Below are 23,428 nucleotides of genomic sequence, written 5' to 3' on the forward strand. Positions count from 1 at the left end.
GTAATAGATCCTGAAGAATGCAATCAAAAACGAGTTAATAACTAGGCTGAGATGACTGAAGGTATACATATCTTACTGGTCACAATTGTTACCAAAACCTTTGTGTGTGTGTGTGTGTGTGTGTGTGTGTGTGTGTTTAAACAGTGAAACTAAACAACAGAGACATTAAAATCTGTTTAAGGAGGAATGTGCTTTCTGAGTGCTCCGTTGAGTATGCACATCTTTTTAGATTGGAAAGGTAAGTGGTTATACAATATGGTTAAGACATTTTCTAGCGTTAAGAGTGGTCTGTTTATTATATCTCATAGGGAAATTAAAGTTGTCTGAGACCAAAAAAAAGGAGAGAGAGAGAGAGAGAGAGAGAAAGAGAGAGAGAGAGAGAGAGAGAGAGAGAGAGAGAGAGAGAGAGAGAGAGAGAGAGAGAGAGAGAGAGAGAGAGAGAGAGAGAGAGAGAGAGAGAGAGAGAGAGAGAGAGAGAGAGAGAGAGAGAGAGAGAGAGAGAGAGAGAGAGAGAGAGAGAGAGAGAGAGAGAGAGAGAGAGAGAGAGAGAGAGAGAGAGAGAGAGAGAGAGACAGAGAGAGAGAGAGACAGAGAGAGAGAGAGACAGAGATGAAGGAAATCTAAAATGATAAATTAGTTAAAGTGCTCCCCCTTGTGGTTAATATCAGTAAATGTTTTTGAGTCAGGGTTATTAGTGGCATTTTTTAAGGCTTAGGTCACTTACTGATCATATTTGCTCACAGGGTTTTAAACTAACCCAAAATGTTAAATTCATGGGAAAAATTAAAACTGTAATGAAACAGCAGTAGCAGCAGATCATTTCTTCTGTGTTGTGCCATGCATTTGAGTGTAATGTCTTCTCAAAAAAAAAAAAAAAAATTATTATTTTTAAATCTCTAAAACAAATTTATTTTTTAAAAGTTGATGCAAAGTAAACATAAATAAAATATTAAACATTATTAAATTACAATAACAAAAATTATGGAGAAAAAAACAAAAAAACAAAACAAAAAAAAAACTCAAAAGAGACCTCAATCATATTTGGTAAAGCCAGTATGCAACCACTGAAATCAGCACCATGCAATCGCTAACATCGAGCTAGCATCATGGTGATGAGTTTTGCATGAACAAACACTAGTCATATTTTCTTCGGAAAATATTGGTTTTGAAAAACAACTCCTAACAAACGCAAGTTAAACAATTTCCACTCGAGGCAACAAATCTGGGATATATAACTCATCTGGGAGTCGTAATGTTAGCCGGTCTGTTTATCATTTGCACGCTCACAATGATAAACAACCGGCGAAGATCGTTTAGAAAAATGTCATTTTTACAGACACAACGGTCGCGTATCTCGCATTCTCAGTCAAAAGCTACCTACGGCATTTCTGCTTTCTTAAATGCGAAGCCACGATGATAGAGAAGCATTTGACAGGCAGATCATGCAGATGCGCGTGTGTGTGTGTGTGTGTGTGTGTGTGTAGTGTGTAGGCGGCCGTGATAGAGTATGTCACTTCTCCTGACAAGGAGCGGCAGTTCATTTCTGTTCCTCCGATACTGAATTTACAAATGCTGGAGTGTGTGTGATCGATGATTATGAGATACCGCAGACCTGCCATCAATCTCCAGAGGCCTCATTCTGTTCGGGCCGAGAAACGCGGCGGTCTTATGACCCGTCAGTCAAACCCGTGTGTGTGTGTGGATAAGTGCGTCGGTCACCTGGAAACAGGGAGTGGTCACAGTGGTGGGCGGCGGCTGGGCTCCGGGGGTGTAGGAGTGTCTCCTCGGTCCCGGACCGCTGGATGTGACATTCAGATGAGGAGACTGCGGTGGGTCGATGGTGATCTGGTGGTAGCGTGTCAGTTTTGAGGCAGGCACGTATCCCCTCGGGCCTGAAGGGGAAAAAAAAAAAGCTGCATATTTTAGTGTTTCTGTTCTGGCTTATTGATGAGAGCAGATTTGATGTGCTTTAACTGCATTTGACCAGCAGATGTCACTCACAGCACCATCCAAGACTTTCAAGAGCAATGAGTGCACTCATGCAAAACACAGGCAAACAGTGAATAAACATTGAAGAAAGGAATTAAAAATTAAGCCACCCATATAGATTTATAACGATATTTAACCTTCAAGAACATACTAACAGATTATCAATAATTAAGAGGGGGGAAAAAGGGTAAAAATACCTTAATTCAGCTGCAATAAAACAAAAATCATTTTCAAAATAAAATAAAAGTAAATTAAACACGTAACAGTGACTTAAAGTACCAAAAGACGCGATGTTAAAGTTGTAGATAAAATGTGTTTAAAATAAATTGACACTATGTACACAACGGATGCGGTTATTACGATATCAAAATAATCACTGAAATAGAGTCACTCGTATCAAAAGGCTCATATATTTCTTTAAAGGGATCATGAATTGAGAAAGTCTTGACCTGTGACATTTTCTTCTATGGCAAACATCATTAGGTTAATTAAAAAGTTAAGTAAAAATCATGTTCCATGAATATATTTTTTACATTTCCAACTGTAAATATATCAAAACTTAATTTCTTAATAATAATATGCATCGCTAAGGACTTTATTTGGACAACTTTAAAAAGGTGATTTTCTTATTATTTCAGATTTTCAAATAGTAGCATCTTGGCCAAATATTGTCCTATCCTAACAAACCATTTATTGATTTTTTAATTATTTAATAATCTTAATTTGATAATAATGAATTACATTGGTCGTTTAATTTCATTTCACTACAGATTTTTGACATATATATATATATTTTTTTAAACAAACAAGACACAATTTGGCCATTTTCAAAAAGAGTGAACCCAAAAGACAATGTTGTGGCGACTATGTAGGACCTGACAGTCACATCACAGCTCAGTTGTTTCTCCAGTATTACCTCCTGCGTCGACCAGCCAGCGGCGCCGGTCTCCTCGAGTGTCCATCTCACTGACGACAGCGACCAGCTCTCCCTTGTTGAGGGTCAGGTCGAGGTCGCGGGTGCCCACCACGGGGCCCGTCAGCTGGTAGATCTTCTCCGAGCCGTGTTTGGCGGTCAGAGCCTTGAGTCGCCGCTCGGAGACAGGATTGAACGCCTGAGACGACACAGACACGAAAAAAACCCCTGATTTTCCACCCGCTCGCGCTTATTGTGAAATTACATACAGCAGCATAAATTGCATTTACAATGCGACTGTACATGAAATGCAGTAAATGCGGTGCTGGATCTCCAAAAAAACGGAGAAGAGAAGCGAACGTGAGAGCTAGACGCTCCAAGGGTTTACATCTGTGATCTATATTCTGATCCCTGTCAGCAAACACAGAGCACTTCTGAAGATTACAGAGCACCTCTCTGTTTGATCCTCCCGTCTTCTCTCTAAAGCCATCCGGACTCATGTCTTTATGATGGCAGACGTGATATTGATTAGACTCTGGATAAAGACATCTGCTTGTCATTAGCTGCAGTGATGGCCTAATGCTCATGACAGAATAGGACATCAAGACAGAGAAGTCATACCGACACACAGTATTAATATCGCTCTGAAATATGAAACATGACATGACGTCTCAGCTTATGCCGTCAAAAAAAGAAAAGATCAAAATATCACAGTTGACACTATTTTATCCACTAAACGCTGCCGTATTTAACATGCATTATTCATCATCAGTGCAAATTGCTGTAAGGTTGCTTTCATAAACTATTCGTTTCGACAGTCTCCTCTCAAAAAGCTTTTATGTTCTGATAATTAATTTTGAACCATTTAATTGGTCCGATGCCCGATGCCTGTGGTAGCGTGCACGAATTAATGAATGCGTTTATGAATAATTGAATGAAGTTATGAATACATTTTCATACAAAATTACATTTTCAAATCAATTTCCGATGCATAAAAAAAATCACGCCTCAGTTTTTGGTCACTTTTGACATTTTGATCATGTGACACTGAAGACCGATGCTGAAATTTCAGAAAAATAAACTAATTTTTTATCAAGTATTTTAAAAATAAACAGTTATTTCAAGTTGTAATAATTTTTCATAATATTACCGTTTTTACTGTATATTAGAAAATTATACAGACCTCTAACATTTAAACGGTAGTGTTTTTTTATTATAATATTGAACAGTTTAATTATTATTTATGTTACCCGCATTTTAGTATAACAGCAAAGAATGAGCAGATGTGTGTAGTATATTTTCACTGTAATTTGCATCTGAATTTCACTAAATGAGAGACAGCTGTTCAGGGCCACCCATAACACAATATCCCCAGGACATAACATATTTTGCTAAGGTATGTTTATAATTAAACGGATAGACTGATGCAAAACACATGAGGGCCAAACTAAATCAAGATGAATGAATGGCTGTAGTTTTAATTTCAGCACTGTCCACAGGCAGCATTCAACCGCAGCAAGGGGAAAAAAACCCAAAAACTGTCCCGTAGGAAGACGTCTCCACCCGACGACAGACAATGGAGTGTCTCTGTGTTGGTACTGACCTGCACAATGGGAGCATTGAGCTCACCCTGAACACTCTGACACAGGCTCTCCATCCTCCTCGAACCCTCCAGCACCGAAGTCTCTGCCCACTTCCAGAACTCACCATCCTCCAAATAACTGCGTGGGAGCTGCCGGGAGACAGAGAGCGATTCATAAACACTGCCAGACTGCAAAGAGCTAAATTTAATGACACTTTTCCAACCGCGTGCTTGGGGTGTCATTCAACGGTGCGTTATTGCACGGAACGTCCGGCGGTTTCTGAGACTGATGGGCATTCAAGTGTCGCTAAAATCACGAGGAGTGTGACGTTGACTCTCACAAAGGACAATGAAAATGTAAATAAAATACTTGATAGTATATGCCATTTCGTATGAAAACGGAAATAATGAAAATTGTTTTGTGCCGTTGTTCGTAAATAATTATTAAATTGCACATTTTGAATTTTATGTGATTCATAATATCAAATAATATAACAGGATATTATTGAAAGTAGTATGGTCATTTTCACAGAAGCCTGTTTTCGATATTATTATATTATTATTATTATTATTAATATATATATATATATATATATATATATATATATATATATATATATATATATATATATATATAATAATAATAATAATAATATATATATATATATATATATATATATATAAATAATATATATATATATATTTATTTATTATTATTATTATTATATATATATATATATATATATATATATATATATTTAATAATAATAAAATATATATATACACATATATACATATATATATATATATATATATATATATATATATATATAGATATTAAACTCATCACATTTCTACAGAAATCAAATTGTGAGATATAAACTCATAATTCTAAGAAATAAACGCCACATATAAAGTCAAAATATAATTATATAAACTCCTAATTGTTTAATATAAAGTCGCAATTCTGAGAATTATTTTTTCTGAATAACTTCCTCAGAATTTGACTTTACAACTTGCAATTATAAGTTTATATTTCACAGTTCTTAGAATTGCAAGTTTATATCACATTTATAAAGTCAGAATTCTGAGATAAAAAAGTCGCAATTCTGTCTCATATCATGCAATTCTCACTTTTTTGCAACTTTATATCTCTTAATTCTGACTTTGTAACCTGCAAATGCAAGTTTGTGTCTTTAAGTTCTGAGGATAAAAAAATCTGAATTGTGAGATTCGCAATAACCTTTTTTATTTAGTGTCAGAAATGAACTTCCACACATTTCTGCATTGTCTGAAAAAAAAAAAAAAAAACCTAACTGATGCAGCGTTTAGCTTTCCATTCCTTAAACTACCATAGAAGACATTGTTTGGTCCGTATTCTATTTTAATGTATGAACTGGTCACCATACAGAGTCCTGAACTCTATTGAAAGTCATTCAAATATGCTGGAGTTGAATTCACAGAGTGCTTTGACTCCCTCATTGTCAATATAAGATCTCAGCCAAAACTTAATGCAGCTCTTGATGGAAATAGATGTTGTGACATTTTGGAAACAATGCCACAAGGAATGCACAACTTTATCAAAACTAAAGGGCCTCCAATACAATATATTAGAGTGTGCAGCTCTTTTTTGGCAGGCAGCGTAAAGTCAACTCCAGCACATTTCAAAGACTTCTAATAGGGTTATGTTCAGGATTTTGCGGTGGCCAGTCTTTTACAATTTGAGCCTGATTAATCTTGACATTGTCATCCTGGAATATGGACATGGCTACGTCTTCTGACAGGGTTGTTTGAGAAATAAAAAAAAAAGCTATGCATTGCATCAGTTAGAGTTAAAAGAATTGCTGACAAGCATGTACTGCAAAAATGATTAAATTCCAAAGCTTAAGTATTTGCTTATTTGAATCCACATGCCAACTTTGTTGGTCAGGCAGCATACGGTGGTGGCCAGAATTATTGTAACAGTAGTATTTTCAGCAGCTAAAATGGTTTAAAGTCAGTTATTTCTATTTTTTGCTGCAATGTCTCAGTAGGAAACATTCATTTTGCCATTAATTTTAATTTGTGTTTGCTCCACACAGAGATCTGATCATCATCCGGTCCGTCTGGAATAACACGAAGAAACTGAGACAGACTAAATCCAGAAGAACAGTGTCTCCATAGGCTTCGAGAAAAGTAGCGAAGCTACCTGAAAAACTAGCTAAGGATGGTAACAGCAAATGTTAATTTAATTTAGTTAGGAGATCCAATTATGGCATCATCTCCTGAATCATTTCACCCAACATTGGAATGAAATATTCACCTGGTTATCTCTAAACCTCATTATTTCCACTTCTTCTGTAAAAAGTACCTGATGGGTGAAGCTGGTGGCCAGCTGCTCCATGTCAGCGGCCAGGTCTCTCTGCAGGCAGCTGAAGGCCTCCAGCACGGCCCACAGGAGCTGCAGGGCCTTTCCGTTGAACAGCGGCAGCTCGGTCAGCAGCAGAGTGTTGATGGTCTTGTAGGTGTTGGCTATGGCCTGCTCCTCAAAGCTCAGGTTACTCTTCTCTTCGATCAACTCATAGTCCAGAAGCTTGTCCTGCCGTTTGCGGATGAGGTTACGTGGTCCTGCCATCAGTTCCCGCAAGGAGCTCAAGGGCTTAAAGACTAAGGTCTTCAAACGCTCCTCCTATAAGAAGCAGAAGGAGATTTACGAAGCAAGCACAGAAAGCAAGACGTAGATGGGTAATAATTTAATCAACTACGATCGACAAAAACAAGTCACATGTGGAGCTAAGGCATAAACCACTGCTGTCTTCTTAAATACGAAGCGCAGCACTAATATGGGTACCATAATTTAAACTAACCGTTAAAATATCCTGGCAAAATGTGTACCCTTACATAATAATAATACATGGTGTTTTTGCAGCAGTGTCGGTTCTAGCAGGATTAGATAGTGATACGGAGAAACACTAACGTGATGAATAGATGAACCACAGCGATGAAATACTGACTCGTGACCGACCAAAATCGACAAGACAAATGTTGGTGTTCCAGACTTCAGTCAGAGATGCAATATTTAATTTGACATGTACAGAAATGAGGCAGTGAGGGTTCGAAGTAAAGTGCATTACAGAGTACTGCAGGAATGAGTTAGCAGTTTTGACTTCCAGACCCATGGCAAGTCGACGGGGTTTTGTGGTTAAATGCCTGAAATAAGGTCTGTAAGACAGGCTCAAAATAATTTCACACTGTATTCTAGAAGGAAATAAATCAATACAGGCCAACTCATGATTTTTTTTTTTTGGTTTTGTGCATTGCTAAAGCACTAGAGAACTAGAGCCCTGCATATAAACCTTGGCCCAACCAACGGCCCTCAATATATATATATATTATATATATATATATATATATATATATATATATATATTATATATATAATTTTATATATATATATAAAATATTGCTGTGTGGCGCTGGTGGAAACAACACGAGACTGTGCTCCGCGACTGAGAGCGGCTTGATGGTGTTCAGTGTCCCGCAGCCGCAGAGAAACGTAAATTTAAAGCTTTCTATAGATATATTTATCATGTCTTTTTCACTCTCGTTTCGGTTCATTTTTGTGAAGCGCTCCCGTTCAAGTCGAGAAGGCAGCAAGCGCGTATTCGTTTCTTTATTATACAAAAATCACGTTTTGTTGATAGTGCATGTTTAATGTTACATGCTTGAATAGTTTTGGCATATCTACAGATTTTATTTTAGGCAAGTCGTGATGATTTGAGAAGGCTGAAATGATCAATCACAGTTTTCTCTTTTTTTCTGAAACAGTATAAGACGTTTTGGGCTTCTGGCCTAAATTTACTGCTAACAAATGGTTTAATGGGACTAGAGTGAAAGAGTTTGTTGAACACAGCAAACCAGTAAATTGTGTGTAGTCAGTTTTTGAAGTCTTGTGGTTTATTAAAAAAAAAAACATTTAAGTGTTTGTTGGTCAGAGATCTTATTTTCTCCCAATAATCCAAAAACCAAAGGGAAAATCCTATAGCATTTTTCTTGAGGGAACAAGGTTTTATCCTAACACAGGCTTTTACCAATCACAAGAAGTTTGATTGACAGGCGATCTGGCCAATCATAATGCGGAATCGGACAATTTGTTCAACAAACAAACCAGACAGGAAAGTAAATTATGCGTATTGATGTCTTTCAGTGTTAAAACATGATCATTTCGTTTCATTCACACCCTATGAGTTACAGTCAAGCTTTTAAAAATTTCCAAAGAAAATGTAAAGGTGCAGTAAGCGATTTCTGAGAAATGCTCTTGATGTTTTAAGCTCCGCCTCCTAATTCACAAACATGATATGCAACACTGGCACCTCCCCCACACAAGTGGTGATTGGCTAAGAGTGTGTTTTGGTGCACAGTTCAATCAACTTTTTTTTTTTTTTTTTTTTTGCTCATTGCACCTTTAATCAGCCTAATGAACTTAATCACTAACAATAGTGAAGGTCTTACATATGAGGGGTAGATCCACTGTCTGAGCGCCACTGTGATTTCTTTAGAGAACAAGGCGGTTTTCTCTCCTTCCAGATCAAGATCTGCTTCCTCTGGTCTGCAGCTGAGGAACCTCTGTACACAGAAACACAGCTCAGATGGTTAAGTAAATCTTTACAAACACTTCAAGTGCACAGCCGTCCTCTGAACCTCACAATCTACGGTAACCCCATCCATCTGCCCCCAGATCAGCCCTCCTAGAGATTTTCCTTTCATTCAGCAGCTGGAATAACAATGGAAAACATTTAAGAGTTTGATCCATGGGCGCACTGGCTTCTCATTGGGGAACACCAAAACAAATGAGAGGATCATCTCTTTTTGACTTTTTTTTTACTACACTCATTAAGAGCAAGAATGTTAAATCCAAACCCGAAGATGGTGGAGATAGGCCTGTAGGTTATCATGCAGCTCTGAGACACCCCTCTCAAGGACAAAGAAGAAGCCAGCAAGAGCATCGAATTCTTCATCCTTCAACTACAACAGAAAGTTTTACATTTAGAAATGAAAACATCTCGTGTGGCAATAAGCTTTATGCAAACAATGTGGTTCTTTCAACATGCATTTCTGTTCCTTTGTTTCCTCGAGGCATTGTTCTTAGGCAGCTACCTTTGGTACCATTCCTGTCTCGTGCTTTATGTACTGGCTGAACCGGGCCGTCTTCTTGACAATGCTGTGGCCACTCAGTCGATTGATCTTGTCCTTGATGGTCAGGTTCTCTGTCTTCTTGTATTTGTCAGCTGTGACAGTCAAAGAATGATAACAACGTAAATCCTCAAGCACTTTATTCGTCCTTCTGAGAAACGAATGTTGGAATAAAAAAAAAAAAAAAATAGGTCAGTACATTTAAATCAAAAAGCAATATGGACTAGTGTCTGAATATGAAATCACCAAAACACTATTTAAATATGAATCCTGTGTGTTCGTTTACATGATTCAGTGTCTGCTGTTTCACTAAATGAGTAAATACATGAACTTCATCTCTCAGAGGAAAAATATCATATCACATACACGCACATTCTTAAATGTATATAAATATAAAGTTGATTTGAATATATATATATATATATATATATATATATATATATATATATATATATATTCAAATCAACTTTATATTTATATACATTTAAGAAAATATAAACTTTTATTTAAAAAAAAAAAACAATTTAAAAGATTTTGTTAAACTTATTAAATTGTATACGTTTAATGAATTAATTAGATTTGCTTCAAAAAAATAAAATAATTACAATTGAAATGGAACCATTAACCATTAAAACACAGTCTAAAAAAATTGATATTGAGTCAAATTCTTTAGTATTTAAAAAAACAAAAACTAAATTTAAAAGAATGTTTTAATTAATCCATTAAAATGGAATCCAGAAAAACTAAAATAAAAACTGTAATTGACAAAAAAATAACAACGATAATAATACACACTTTGAATAAACTGCTGTACCTTGAGTAAGTTTCATGATCTCAGTTCATTAGACATGCTTTTTGATAGCTATCCTAGGTGAGCAAGGACATATTTTTAAAAAACTCTATGTTCCTCTGAAAGAAGAAAGTCATATACACCTCGGATTGCTTGGGGGTGACTGGTTTATTTTCATTTTTGGGTAAACTATTCCAAAACGGAAAACAAAATGGAAAAAACTGAATCTGGAAAAAAAACAAAAATGGAATTTGGGGGGAAAACAACTGGACTGGCATGACTTTCTAAGCATGCTCTCACCGACTTCACGGAAGCGCTTGTACTCATTGATCCTGCAGTTGATCTGGATGGCAGTGTGAGCGGCGTGCTCCAGTACGGGGCAGGCAGGGTGCCCGGGGTCAGTGTGTTTCTGAATGGTCTGGAGCAGCAGCGGGTAACGGGCGATTCTCTGAACCGGCATCACCAGGAAGAAGCTCAGAGTGGACGCGTTCACATCGGGACTGAAGACAGGCAAGATCAGGGGTCAAAAATGACAGGAATGCTGCATAATACACTGGCGTATTTGTCTAGGAACTCGTTCTGCTCTCAGCCTCAATAGGTTGTTGTTTACGAACTTACGCAGATGACTTGATGACTCGGACCATTTCCACCCACAGCGCCTCTTTCTGTTTGTAGCTGTTCTCTAGAGCTGTTATGTTGTTGTAGTTGGCAAGGTACTCTTTATAAGCCATCTCTATGTCTCGAGACAGACTCAGGAAAGATTCACCTTAGAGACAGAACACAAAACATGAGATATAGATATAATTGCCGTTTGACAGAATTTTTAAAATCACATAAATGCGGTCTTATTAAACATAAGAGGCTTCTTTCAAAAACATGTTTTAATCCAACCCCAAACTTTTCAACTATAGAGTAAGCGCACGGTTCTTTAGACTGTGAAGCCTGAAAAGGATGTAAAGATACTGAAACATTCCATTCATCATACACCGATATTCCCATCTTGAAACTCAAGTTCTGGATTCTTGACTCATGATGTAAACGGTAGAAGTATTTTAATCCGTGGGTGGGCATGACACAGAAAGAATGACAGTAAACTGAAAGTGAACTGGAAATTCCAGTCGGTCCGGCTGTGCTCACAGAGTGTTTCCAGGTATTTCGGGTCACTGTGATGTATCTGTGCTTGATCGAGGAGGCTCAGGAGTCTGCTGGAAACATCCATCACTTCATCTATGTGCTGGAACATGTTCTCCAGGTTTGGAGGAGGAGGCTGCAAGAGATCCCATTGGTATATGATATTACCAGAGATAAATCAATTAGATCAATTAGAAACTTAAGACTGGTTTTGTATTCCAGGGACACATGTGAGAATAATATCATAGTGCTTTCGTGGTGATTTCAGCGGTGGTGGAAGCAATGTAAAACAGAGAAGGTTGCTGTTCTTCTGAATAACAGATGTGTTAAATCAGGACTACTGCACCTTTACGGATGTGATGTGAAACGGCTGTACCTGTAGTTTCCGGAGGTTGCTGTGGATGGTGACCGTACAGAGCTGCAGATGTTTCAAGAAGTTCCTCTCAGTCTGCACCAGCTCCTCTATGGCCATGAGCTGCCTCTGAGCGGCTCTCTCTCTGGCTGCTGCCTCCTCTGCTGCGGCCCGGGCCTTCCTCTCCTCTTCATCCTCCTCTTCCTCCTCCGCAGTCTCGTCCAAGGTATCATCCATTTCTTTAGCTCTCTCCTTCTCCTCTCCAACCTCCCCCTCTGCAGTCATTTTTACATTTCCCGCCATAGCAGGGATATCTGAAAAGAATATGCAATTATGAACTCTGTTACATTTGACCCAGTGACCACAAAACCAGTCATAAGGGTAATTTGTTTATTTACGCTTTATCTGAAAGCTGAATAAACAAGCATTCTGTTGATGTATAGTTTGATAAGACCGGACATACGGCAGAGACGAAACTAACTGTGTAATTTGGGAGCAAAAAAAAAAAAAAAAAAAAAAATCCAAATATTGAGAAAATTGCCTTTAAAGTTGTCCAAATGAAGTTCAAAAATTAGGGTTTGATATATTTACGATAGAAAATTTACTAAATATCTTCTTTGAACATGATCTTTACTTAATGCCCTAATGATCTTCAGCCTGAAAGAAAAATAGTTCAGTTTGACCCATGCAATAAATTGTTTGAGGTTGCTACAAATAAACCCCTGCTACTAATGACTGGTTTTGTGATTCAGTGTTATATATTAAATTTATTTGTACACTATATAATTATTATGCCATTTTATTAGGGTTTTTCTTTTTTTTTTTATTTGTAGTAGTAATTTTAGTACTCTTTTATATCAAAATTCTACGTTTTTAATTAAAAACTGATTGAAAATGTATGTAGAGAGCTTTATTTCAATTACTAAACACTTCTTAAAAATCATCATTAGCTCAATCAGGCAAAACACTCAAAAATTTCCTTAACAACTGCACACGTAAACATACAGAGGGCTTCCCGCTGAAAGTCACCGAGCATTAGAAAAACACGAACTCGGACAACCAGGGCTGAGTGAAAACCAATGACATCTGATTGCTTACATCCAATCAGTAGTCAGCGTGACCGGCAACCAGACTCACACATCACACATTATAAGGACCACCCACTAAGGGCTGAGTGCCCTATTGTCACCCATCCAGAGGGGGTGAAAAAAACCACGTGTCTGAAGACTTAAAATAAAAACATGCCACCAAAGACAGCTTTCAATTGCAATCCAGTTCAATATGATAGTCATTTAAACCCGCATTGAGTCCCACAGAGAAACAAACTCAAGCGAAGTCAAAGTCTGGTTGAGCAAACTTTATGATATTTGTGCAGCCAGTGATAATTACAGGTCTATATAATCACCAACACCTCTGCTACAATTTCAGCTACACCCACAACTGCAAGCACTTCTACATATAAATAAACACTCTTAAGCACAAAACCTCACCACATCCGCAGACATTAATAAGGAAACAACACACTTGTAGCAAGTGCTCAAGGCCAGCGTGCTCAAAGCGAAAACCACAAGTCAGCATGTAGCTCAGAGCGTAGGAGCTCTCACAGTGCTGCACTGCAGCATGACAAACCCCTACTTAAAGAGGAGGAGAGAAATGACAGGTTTACTGCGAGAACAATCCCGCTGTAAACAAGCAAATGCATCATTACCTTTACAGAATGGGAAAGCCTGACCCTGGGTGTCTCTTGCGCCGGCAAACCGAGGTTGGGGAAGCTCGGGCCAGACTCTCGGGCGGGTGGAAGTTTGTCTACCGAGTCACACTGCAGGGCCTCATGTGGCACGGGTTTGTGGGAAGGGGGATGGGAGGGTCAGCCGGGAGGAGGAGGAGGTGGGATTTTAGCAGTGGGGATCCGGATAGGACACGAATACACAGATTGACTGCAGCAGCCATTGGGAAGGAAGTGAGGCCTGTGCAGGACGAAGCTGATTGGACGGCAGGAGTTCGAGAGCTGGTGCACAACACACACACACACACACACACTCACAAACACACTCCGCGGCAGTAAACAAAAGCCCCATGTGGCCAGGAAGTTCTCACCAACTTGCCGTTCAGAGTCGTTAAGACGCAAAAGCCATTTAATCGACTATTGCAGACGCATTCTGACATTCTTAAAAATAAAGATTCTGTACCGTCCAGGGAACCGATTCATTCCGCAAAAGGTTCTTTAGATTATTGATACGTACTTTACACTAGGAAAAAAAATGTCTGCTTTTTGAAATCTTTACAAAAAGGTTCTTTGGGGAACCCAAACTGGTTCTACTATAATATAAGAAAAAACGTTTGTAACCCTTATTTTTAAGAGTAAACTCCACGGTGTTGTAAATGGTCATGTTTTACGTGTATTATCAAAGTTATAATAAATAAATCAATATAAAGTGATAAACTTTGAAACTTACGGACTTCATAAGTTTGGGTCCAGTCCAGTGCTGGCAAGTAACTGATTCCATGTGGTTTGGAATACACCATCGAATTATAAAAATTAAGTAAGACTACTTGCGATCAGACTATATTATATTTTACGACACTCATAATCAGACTACGGTCACATTATTCACACTGTCCTTTGTGTCTTGAAGGGTTTTGTATTTCAAACGCATTAAAATGCATTAACACAATCAAGTCCAATTATATTACATGAAATGTGCAAAGTAATGGGCTACCTTCTGAATTAATCTAATCATAACTGTCTGAGGCCACACTGAAAACATTTAGACAAACAAAAATAAATAGGGCTTCACAGAAATGTACACAAAACAAGTTGGAACATAAAATGAATACAAAAATATTAATGCTCGCGAACCTTCTAGAGAATCAAAACAATAATCGATTACGGCAAAAGTTGGTTTAACCAACTACTAAAAGGTCTGAGCGTTTATAACGATTAGATACAATCACGAAACTGCTAGCATTACCAAATCTCATCAAACCTGATTATATGACTATTACGATAATATAAGATAAGAGCTGATCCTGGGTGGCTTAATGCATGCAAATCATAAAGAATATAATCCTCCTCACGACTCAATGAGTTACTGAATTTGTTCATGAACGAATTCCCATTACATGCAAACTTTAAACTAGTTTTTGAAGAGGCTTCCGGCACTGCTTGAGGTTTCATGTCAAACGTACAAATCTCCAAATCTCTTCAGACTGTAGCTGTATGAGTGAGTTTTCATACGAGAGCCAAACTGAATATGAAAAATATCCTAATGCATTAGCCCTATAATAAAAAATTACAGTCCTTAATGACATTTGAGCAGTTATATTTACTTGCCATGGATACAAAAAAAATAAAATAATAAAATACAAATAGTAGGCCTATTATTACTATTTTCTCACCCTCACGTTCTTCCAAACCCTTGACTTATTTTTTAAGAACACAAATGAAGAGACATTAGTGACAGGCAGCTTTTGGTCCATCTATTTCCAGACAATAAAAGTAGCCCAAATGTTGACTAAGTCACGCCACCACGCCAAAAAAAAGAAAGCCAAGCGGGTCTGAGCTAAAACGAGGCTGAGTAAACAATGACAGGACCTTCTTTTTTTCGTGAACGCTTACACCTCACCTGCGTTCTTACCTGTACGTGTTTACGGCGCTGTTTCCTTGGACGGAGAACGAGGAAACGCCGCGACCGCAAACATTTCAGCGCTCCGTGGAGTTAAAACACTCGACCCAAAAGCGACACTAACGGATGCCGCTTTCCGAGCCTTCGGTATCACCTGTTCTTACGGTGCCGGCCGGCGCGCGGGACAGGTTCACGCGCAGGCCGCGTCACGCATTCCGCTCATACCGCGCGAGGTGCGCTTAGTCATGCAAAGGATGACATAACTGTTTTTGTCGTTCGCGCGTTAACCCGAAGGCACGAGGCAGAGTGGCGTCCGAGAGACGTGGCGTTGATTTCCTAGACTGATTATTGTCGATATCGATTACGCGCGTGCAGTGGAGCGGTAACGCGGACTCGGAGGACAAATCGTTGCCAAGGTAAAAGAGCGCGCCTCGCTCCGGTTATTTGGGAAGCAGAGACATCGCGTGGTCGCCCGAGGTACAGACGAGTGCTTATGAAATCTGTGTGGAGGCCACATCTCGAATTGAGGCCTATAGCCAAATCGTTTTATATACTGTTTTTGTATAAAACCACACATGCATACCAGCCAGAAAACTGGGACATATATTACTGAATTTATGTTGTTCACGCTTTTATATGCATCTGGATTTTTTTCTGGATGTTTTATTTATATGTATTCCTTCTATACAGTTAGATTTATAGACAAATACTAATTACTAAATATATATATATATATATATATATATATATATATATATATATATATATATATATATATACACACACACACACACACACAAAAACATATATATATATATATATATATATATATATATATATATATATATATATATATATATAAACAATAAAACATTGTGATATTGTGTGTCAGTCAGATTTAGGTCACACTATCTTCTTTTTTTTTCAATAAGCGAATGAAAGGCATCTATAGATTAATTACATTAATCAACATGATCAAACATCAAATTATAATATAGTCTTATAATATAATCTTGGTGTCCACTATCTCCCCGTACTGCCTTGTCTTGTCATTTACAGTAGGCTTGCAGATATACTATTAAATAAAAGCACAAAAAGCAATAAACACATTGTATGTAACGACGGCATCACAAATCTTTTTAAAGCGTTCTTCGAAAAGTCTATTTTTTGCGTTCCAGTAGCAAAAGACATTTGAGTAGCAAAGACATTTAATGTCAATTTTGCACAGGCAATTGAGAAAGTAAAAAATAAGGCAAAGTCGTGACTATGTGCCCGCATTTTATTTTGTGCCATTTAGTGTATTTCATTCATAAATCTTCCGTGAATGCATGCTTGATTCCAGCTCCCTGTGGTTTCCAGGTTATTGATGTTGGTGAGGTAAATTGCAGCTCCTTCCAAGAAAAACAAAAAAAACAACAACATTCAATTCGACACGAGAGAATGGAGGCTGCACGCACGTTATAGGTCAGCGGTGCGTTGCTATGGCAACAGATAACAGCCCAACCTTATAAAACAAACTACAGAGCGCAGAAACAGCAACCTGTTATTCTCTCCTCTAAACACAACTGCTATAAACAAAGAGTAGGGTGTTAAGAAATTGCATTTTTCAATTTTTCGCCCCGAAAGAAAAATAGCAATCAAAAGGCTTACGGTATGCAATCATGATAATTAATATGTTCCATGCCCAAACAACAGGCCTGTTGTAAATGACTGTTTTCTTTCACTACTCTCCACCTATATTTAGTGGAAACATAAGTCTTTGAGCAGAAATCCCTTCGGAGCGGATATTGTCTTTCATCTAGAACCATCCATTCAAAATGAGCACAGCTGAATCACTCTAGGAGACCAGAAAAGGCTAATTTAGTCCCTTGTCTCCTGATCCCCATCATTTGTAGCGTGATAGTCAACAGCATGAGTCACCTTTGTCATTTATGTTAAGTGCTGACCATAATGTCCTTTGAGGACTGGGAAATTAGTTTCTCATCAGGGGGTCAATTTAGGTAAGAAGTCTGACTCTCACAGCCACTGAATGACAATAAATATCCAGTGTTCCAGTATTGACCAGGAGGGGGCAGTGTGAGCATTTGGGAACGACAGGAAGCCCACCGATTGACTGAAACCAAGAGGCGTGATTTATTTGATCAGTTACTTGTTTTTGTTCATGAAACGTTTGAGGAATATGATTGTCCGTTGCTTTTCATACGCTCCATTGATTTTTATACTCTCCAGCAGCCAAAAGACTGTAACTTGCTCCTTTTTTTGGAATATTTCTCTTTGTGTTTGAGGATACGCCAGGTCCATCGAGTTAAGAAAAAAAGACTCGGCTTTCACCTTTGAAGTTCAACTTAGAAAAACCGGAGAACCTGGAGAAATGCGCTTCAGGGCTCGTTCCAGCTCTCCCACATGTTTTGCCCTGTATTTCACTATAGCCCTACCACATGCTGAATCAACACACAGACACGCTCATACATATGAATTTGCGGTACATAAAGTCCCCCCCGAACACCCAACACAAACACCGACCATCCTATTGAGCGGGTCTCAGGGCCATGAAATGCAATGGGATCATTGACGTAAACCAAGTCATTTTCTCTGGTAATATTTCAGCCAAGGGCACAGGCTTGATTTTGGTATCGGTGGGGCGGCGTAGCCTCACAGCATCCATACTAAATTTTAAGTCGAACATCATAACAAGCGATGTCTGACTTCGGAAACTATATCTAAACTAAATATCAAGAGGTCAGGCAATGGATGGATGAGTTTATCCAAATTTCCCAAAAAGCTTTTAGACGTTTATAAGTCATAAGCGAGTTGTTGGTTTTGTCACTCTTCTAAGGAAGATGTCATTCAGAGAAATAGTTTTTCTAATCTCGTGTTGAGAATATAGGAAATGTGCTTGAGTAATGTGTTACTTCTCTTTTACCTCTCTTTTCTTTGTTCAGAGTTAATCTACACTAATACATGGACTCTATATTAATCCTATGTGTCTTTAAAAAATAAGATCCAAAAAATGGTTACTATAGTTAACCCATAACGACAAAACAATATTTTTTCTATGCTAACAATGCCATATTTATAGTAAAAGTGGTTATACAACAAAACTAAACAAAACAAAAAACACTTTCCGCTATTATAATAAAATCATGTTCAAATTTGTATTTGTGTATTTTTTCATTTTTATAATTTGCGTATGTTATAACTGCCTAAATATCTTGATGTTTTAATTGTTTAAAGTGTTACTCCACCCCAAAATGAAAATTTTGGGTAACACTTTGTTTTACGGTTACACCTATTAGTTGCTTATTAGAATGCAAATCACTAGAATATTAGCCATTTATTAGTAGTAATTAAGCAAATATTAATGCCTTATTCTACATCCCTAATACCTGAGCTTAACAACCACCGTGCTAGCTTTTAATAAGCAGCAAATAAAAAATGTATTGAGGGAAAAGTCATAATTAATGGTTAAAAAGTGTTAGTTATTTAAGTGTTACCAAATTTTGTAATGTGACGTCGTTCCAAACCAGTAAAAAAATAATAATTCGTCCTCGCAACACAATTTAAGATACACATTGGCTTGTGACTCTTGACTCTGTCAAAGTCCAGAAAAGTATGAAAGACATCATCAGAATACTCCATCTGCCATCAGTGGTTAAACCATAACATTATGAAGCTCCGAGAATAACGACTTTATTCATTATAGTTGCTGGATATTGGTAGGGACTTGTCTCTTTAAAGCATTGTAATGTTTGTAATACACTGAAGAGTGGTGGCGCTCCATAAGGTCTATAAAACAATATTTTTGGTCCTCAAATGAGAAACGCTCTCGTATGGCTGATGTCTGTGATATTGGCCAAACCACCGTAGGAAACAAAACTCGCAAATGTCTTATTGTTTGTCAAAGACGAAGCAGCCATTTATTGCGTGCGCAGCTTGTAAATGATTCTGAGCGAAGGCGATTTATATCGGTTCATATGTCCAAAATAGTACACAAAAACTCGCCACGAGGTAGAAAAGTCCCCTGGTCGTTGTTAATATGAATATTTCCACTTTCTATTTGCCTCTGTCAGTTTTTGTCACATTATGTGCCCAGACGCATAAATAGCGTACGAGAAGCGACCGGCGCTAAGCGAGTAAACGGTGAGCTCATTCCTCCGAAGGCTGGGCGTTCGGATTGATTGGCACTGCAGTATCGGAACATACATCACGGAGGGCTTTTATTCGCCTGCCAGACAGAGGCACGGTCCACAACCTCCTCTTGGCCGTCTCGATTCCTGTGCAGATGTGCTTGAAGATTGGTAGAATGTCCCCGGCTCACAATTTCCTTACCTGAGTGATTTCTCTGTGAGTAAGCCTCGGTCAGATTGGAAATAGGTCATAAGTGAAAGAGAGAATTGGAGCAGGAAGAGTTAGGGGTTGTCGGGTTTGAGAGGAAGGCTCCATTTCGTTTTACCACAAGCAAAAATAATCTCTTGGCTGGCAGGGACGTGCGGGGCTTCACCCAGAGCCCATTAAAACACGTCAACTGTGTCATTGATTTTAGTTGAGTCCACCATTGATTGGCGTCTAAGCCCAGGCAGGCCGCATTTGCATAGCTGCGTCCCATAAGCTGCTAATTGGTAGTTCGCCAGCAATCATGGCTGAACGAGGAGAACGAACAGTCTGGGTTGATGTGAGGCAATTGTGGTTTGTTTGCAGCAAAAGGGGTATCCATGTCAAATAAAATATCGCTGGTGCGCTGCCCATGGTTTTTGCTTATATAAGTCACACGTTTATTGCCTTGTCTAATTGTATAATCGAGATTCAGCACAACACTCTGTCTCGAAGTCCAAATTTAGGTTTGTAGGGAAACGCGGCCGTGCATATCGTGGCTCACATTGGTTTGGCAGCGTTAACAAACATGTTCTCTCTAATAAAATCAGGGAACGCGAGATAGAGGGGAGAAAAGAACGAGCAAATAAATAAAGTGGAGTTCAACAGCTCGAGTAGCGCTGAAAATGCTGTTATTTATTATGATTATGTCTTAAATATGTCACGCAGGATAATATGCATTCAGTATGTAATATAAGAAAATAAACCCAGAGGCGATCAGGACCTAATTAATATCTTTTATTACGCTTTATTTTGATAATACTTGTCTTTAGTGAAGATGCATTAAATCGAAAGTGGCAATAGAGATATTTATTGCAGAAGACAAATAAAACTTTCTATTCATCAGAAATTCTTGAATTTCTGATGAATAGAACCACTTTCAACATTGGTAACAATACACGGCAAGAAAAAAATGCTTTTCTAGCCTAGATTTTTTTTTTTTTTGGATTGTTTTCCAGCCAAGATATCTAAAAATTCTTAAATCAAGAAAGATTTTGTAGACAAGAAAAATTGACTGTTGTTTTCAGAAAAAAACAAGTAAGAATTAGGTGAGTTTTTACTTGAAACAAACCAAATAATCTGCCAACGGGGTAAGCGAAATAATCCTGTTTCCGTGTTTGAAATAACATTATTTTGCTTGTTCTAAAGACTAAATTCATTAAACTTTAGTGATGCCGAATCATGGATTTTACAATATGTTTTAAAAGAAAACTGTTAATTTGTAATATATTTTTACAGTATTTACTGTCTTACACTAAGAAATAGTATTTAATGTACAAAATTATCATTATAATAATATGACGACAATCTCAATAATAAAGGTAGAAAAGCTTTTCAAAAGGTACCTTAAGTGTCCATTTTAGTGCCTTAATGGTACATATTAGTACTTCAAGTGAACATACTGTATTTGAACCTAATAATATTTAAACCTAATAATAGCTTTTAAAAAGGTACCGCCCCAGTGACAGCTTTTGTACCTTTATTTCTGAGAGTGCACCAATAAGAATCGCGTATTTATATCGAGTCACAAAGTTAAACATTATTAAGGCTTCAAAGGTTCCCGAGATTTGACTGACGGATTTTAATGTGGCCTCAGACTTTTGAATCCCACTGCATAATAAAAGGATTTTTTCAGAAGAGCGGCTGAATCAAAATGTTTCAACCAATCCTGCTAATGAGCTTCAGTTTTGAATTTGAATGTAAATCTGAGCTATTCTAATTGTGTTTAAAGACACGGCGCTCAGTTGCTATGCAATATATTCATTTAAAGGTGGAAATGGATGTCCTGCAGTGTAAGAAACAAGGCAAAGCCAAGCCAAGCCACTATTGCGTAATGGTGCAGGCAAGAACGAATGTAGGCATTTACGAAAGAATTCAGTAATTTCTGCTGTGGTTTGAGCTTTTTCCTTTTACAGGATTTTTAGGGCACAAATAACCGAAAGCGGCTGGCAATACAATTTCCAGGAGTCTCTCAGCGAGTATGTTTGACCTCAGCCTCTCAAAGAAGCAGTACAGAGAATGCAGAATGAGAATAGATAAAGAAGACCATGGCCATAGCGCTCTTCTTCGTTCACATCTGGATCTGAGCTGGATAAACCAGGTACCTAGAGAACCGTCCCTGCCAGGTAAGGGGGGGCTTGTTGAGGAAAGGGGAGAGATTTACCGTGAGCTGGGGAAATAAACCTGTATCAAAATGTAATGGGCCAGGTTGTAAAAGCATTAAATTTTGCTCAACATAGCCGGAGGGTACCTTGGCCGACCCAGAAATGACTACATGCAGCCACGGCGAGTTAACAAACTCAATGAGCATTCATACACACCGTAATCACAACCGTGTGGGTTTCTTAGTCACCGCTCAAACACCGCGCCACATGTATCTCTCGCTCTGACCGCGCTCCAGTTTTACACAATGGGCAACTGTTGGACACTCCGCGTATCCACGTGTCATTGTTTAGCTCATTAAAGTGTTGCTTGCTCGTGCATTTGTGCGTGTCTCCATCTGTAGGTGTGATTGAAAACCCGCTTAGAAAAGACTTGCAGTCAGATTTTCCGGATAATGACATCTTCTTAGACACCTCAGTGATGACCGCTGCTGATGTTTGTCCACTGACTTTATAGCTCAGAGAGCACTGTTTCCTATGTGATTTATGGTTTTTCCGCTGTGTGTTAAAACTAAATGGGCAAAAAAGCTAATGAGTTTTGTAATTACATACTTGAGCTGCAATGGATAAAAAAATCTATGCACCCGTGCAATGTACAAAGTTGACACTACTATATTTTAAATGTGGAAATAAGATTTTTTTTAATAATTTGTATTCCTTTTACTTTTAATATAAAATGAATGTTTGAGAAGCAACCCCCATTGTAGACTTTATGAAAAAAAGATCTAAATAATAAATTCTCTATTTGTGATGCACCTCAAGTTATTGTTAAAGGTTGATTTTAAATGAAATGCTGCCATAATGCCCATACTTCTGAATATGATATCTACTTCATTTAATTTTTTTAAAAAGTATGTAAAATGTGTTTTAAATTTACTCAAACCATGGACATTACATTTTGTGGTCATGTAGTGGAAAAGATTACAATTAAATAATATAAAATCTTACTGAAAGCTATTTTTTGACACATCAGGATTCATTTGGATATTTTTTTTTTCTTCAGATTTTAGCTTTGATTTTATAGCGGTTTTAGCGACCCAACGTGTTTAGTAAAAAAAACACATTTTATGTTTTCATAGACGTAAACTTCTATATCTTTTTCGTCTTTTTAATTGAAGTGGGAAATGTCATTTTCAGGTCTATGCTCAAAAAGTTAACCGACGGATAACAAGGTAAAGTTACTTAAGTAGTACATAAATAGTACAAAGTAGCTTTTGAAACCAGTGACTCTTTACCTGACCTGTTTTTATAAAAAGTTTAGTATTTTTGAGAAACAGCTCTTACAGTATTTACCAAAATGTGTTGAGGTTAGTGGCATCAGTCTTGAAAACATATTTAGA

General features: G+C 37.8%; 1 protein-coding gene across 6 annotated transcripts in view; it reads right to left on the bottom strand.

The window, feature by feature from the left end:
• LOC122357911 (peroxisome proliferator-activated receptor gamma coactivator 1-beta-like) overlaps window positions 1-15,981 on the bottom strand; it is a 94,973-nt gene extending 78,992 nt beyond the window's left edge. For 3 of the 6 annotated variants that reach the window (XM_043257577.1, XM_043257576.1, XM_043257575.1), the window contains exons 1-12: window positions 15,568-15,981; window positions 11,954-12,243; window positions 11,584-11,713; window positions 11,065-11,212; window positions 10,747-10,946; window positions 9,621-9,751; window positions 9,384-9,488; window positions 8,976-9,089; window positions 6,835-7,152; window positions 4,506-4,634; window positions 2,906-3,101; window positions 1,720-1,892 (exon numbers count right to left, since the gene is read on the bottom strand). In XM_043257577.1, coding sequence (XP_043113512.1) covers window positions 1,720-1,892; window positions 2,906-3,101; window positions 4,506-4,634; window positions 6,835-7,152; window positions 8,976-9,089; window positions 9,384-9,488; window positions 9,621-9,751; window positions 10,747-10,946; window positions 11,065-11,212; window positions 11,584-11,713; window positions 11,954-12,232 — 1,923 coding nt within the window. In that variant the 5' untranslated portion in view covers window positions 12,233-12,243; window positions 15,568-15,981. Of the gene's footprint in view, window positions 1-1,719; window positions 1,893-2,905; window positions 3,102-4,505; window positions 4,635-6,834; window positions 7,153-8,975; window positions 9,090-9,383; window positions 9,489-9,620; window positions 9,752-10,746; window positions 10,947-11,064; window positions 11,213-11,583; window positions 11,714-11,953; window positions 12,244-13,637; window positions 13,780-15,328; window positions 15,451-15,567 lie in introns of those variants that run through there. The other 3 variants (XM_043257572.1, XM_043257574.1, XM_043257573.1) reach the window with 3 other exon arrangements.
• Between the last annotated feature and the right edge of the window lie 7,447 nt (window positions 15,982-23,428).

The sequence above is a fragment of the Puntigrus tetrazona genome, chromosome 14 (assembly GCF_018831695.1).
Source record: "Puntigrus tetrazona isolate hp1 chromosome 14, ASM1883169v1, whole genome shotgun sequence".
Lineage (NCBI taxonomy): Eukaryota > Metazoa > Chordata > Actinopteri > Cypriniformes > Cyprinidae > Puntigrus > Puntigrus tetrazona.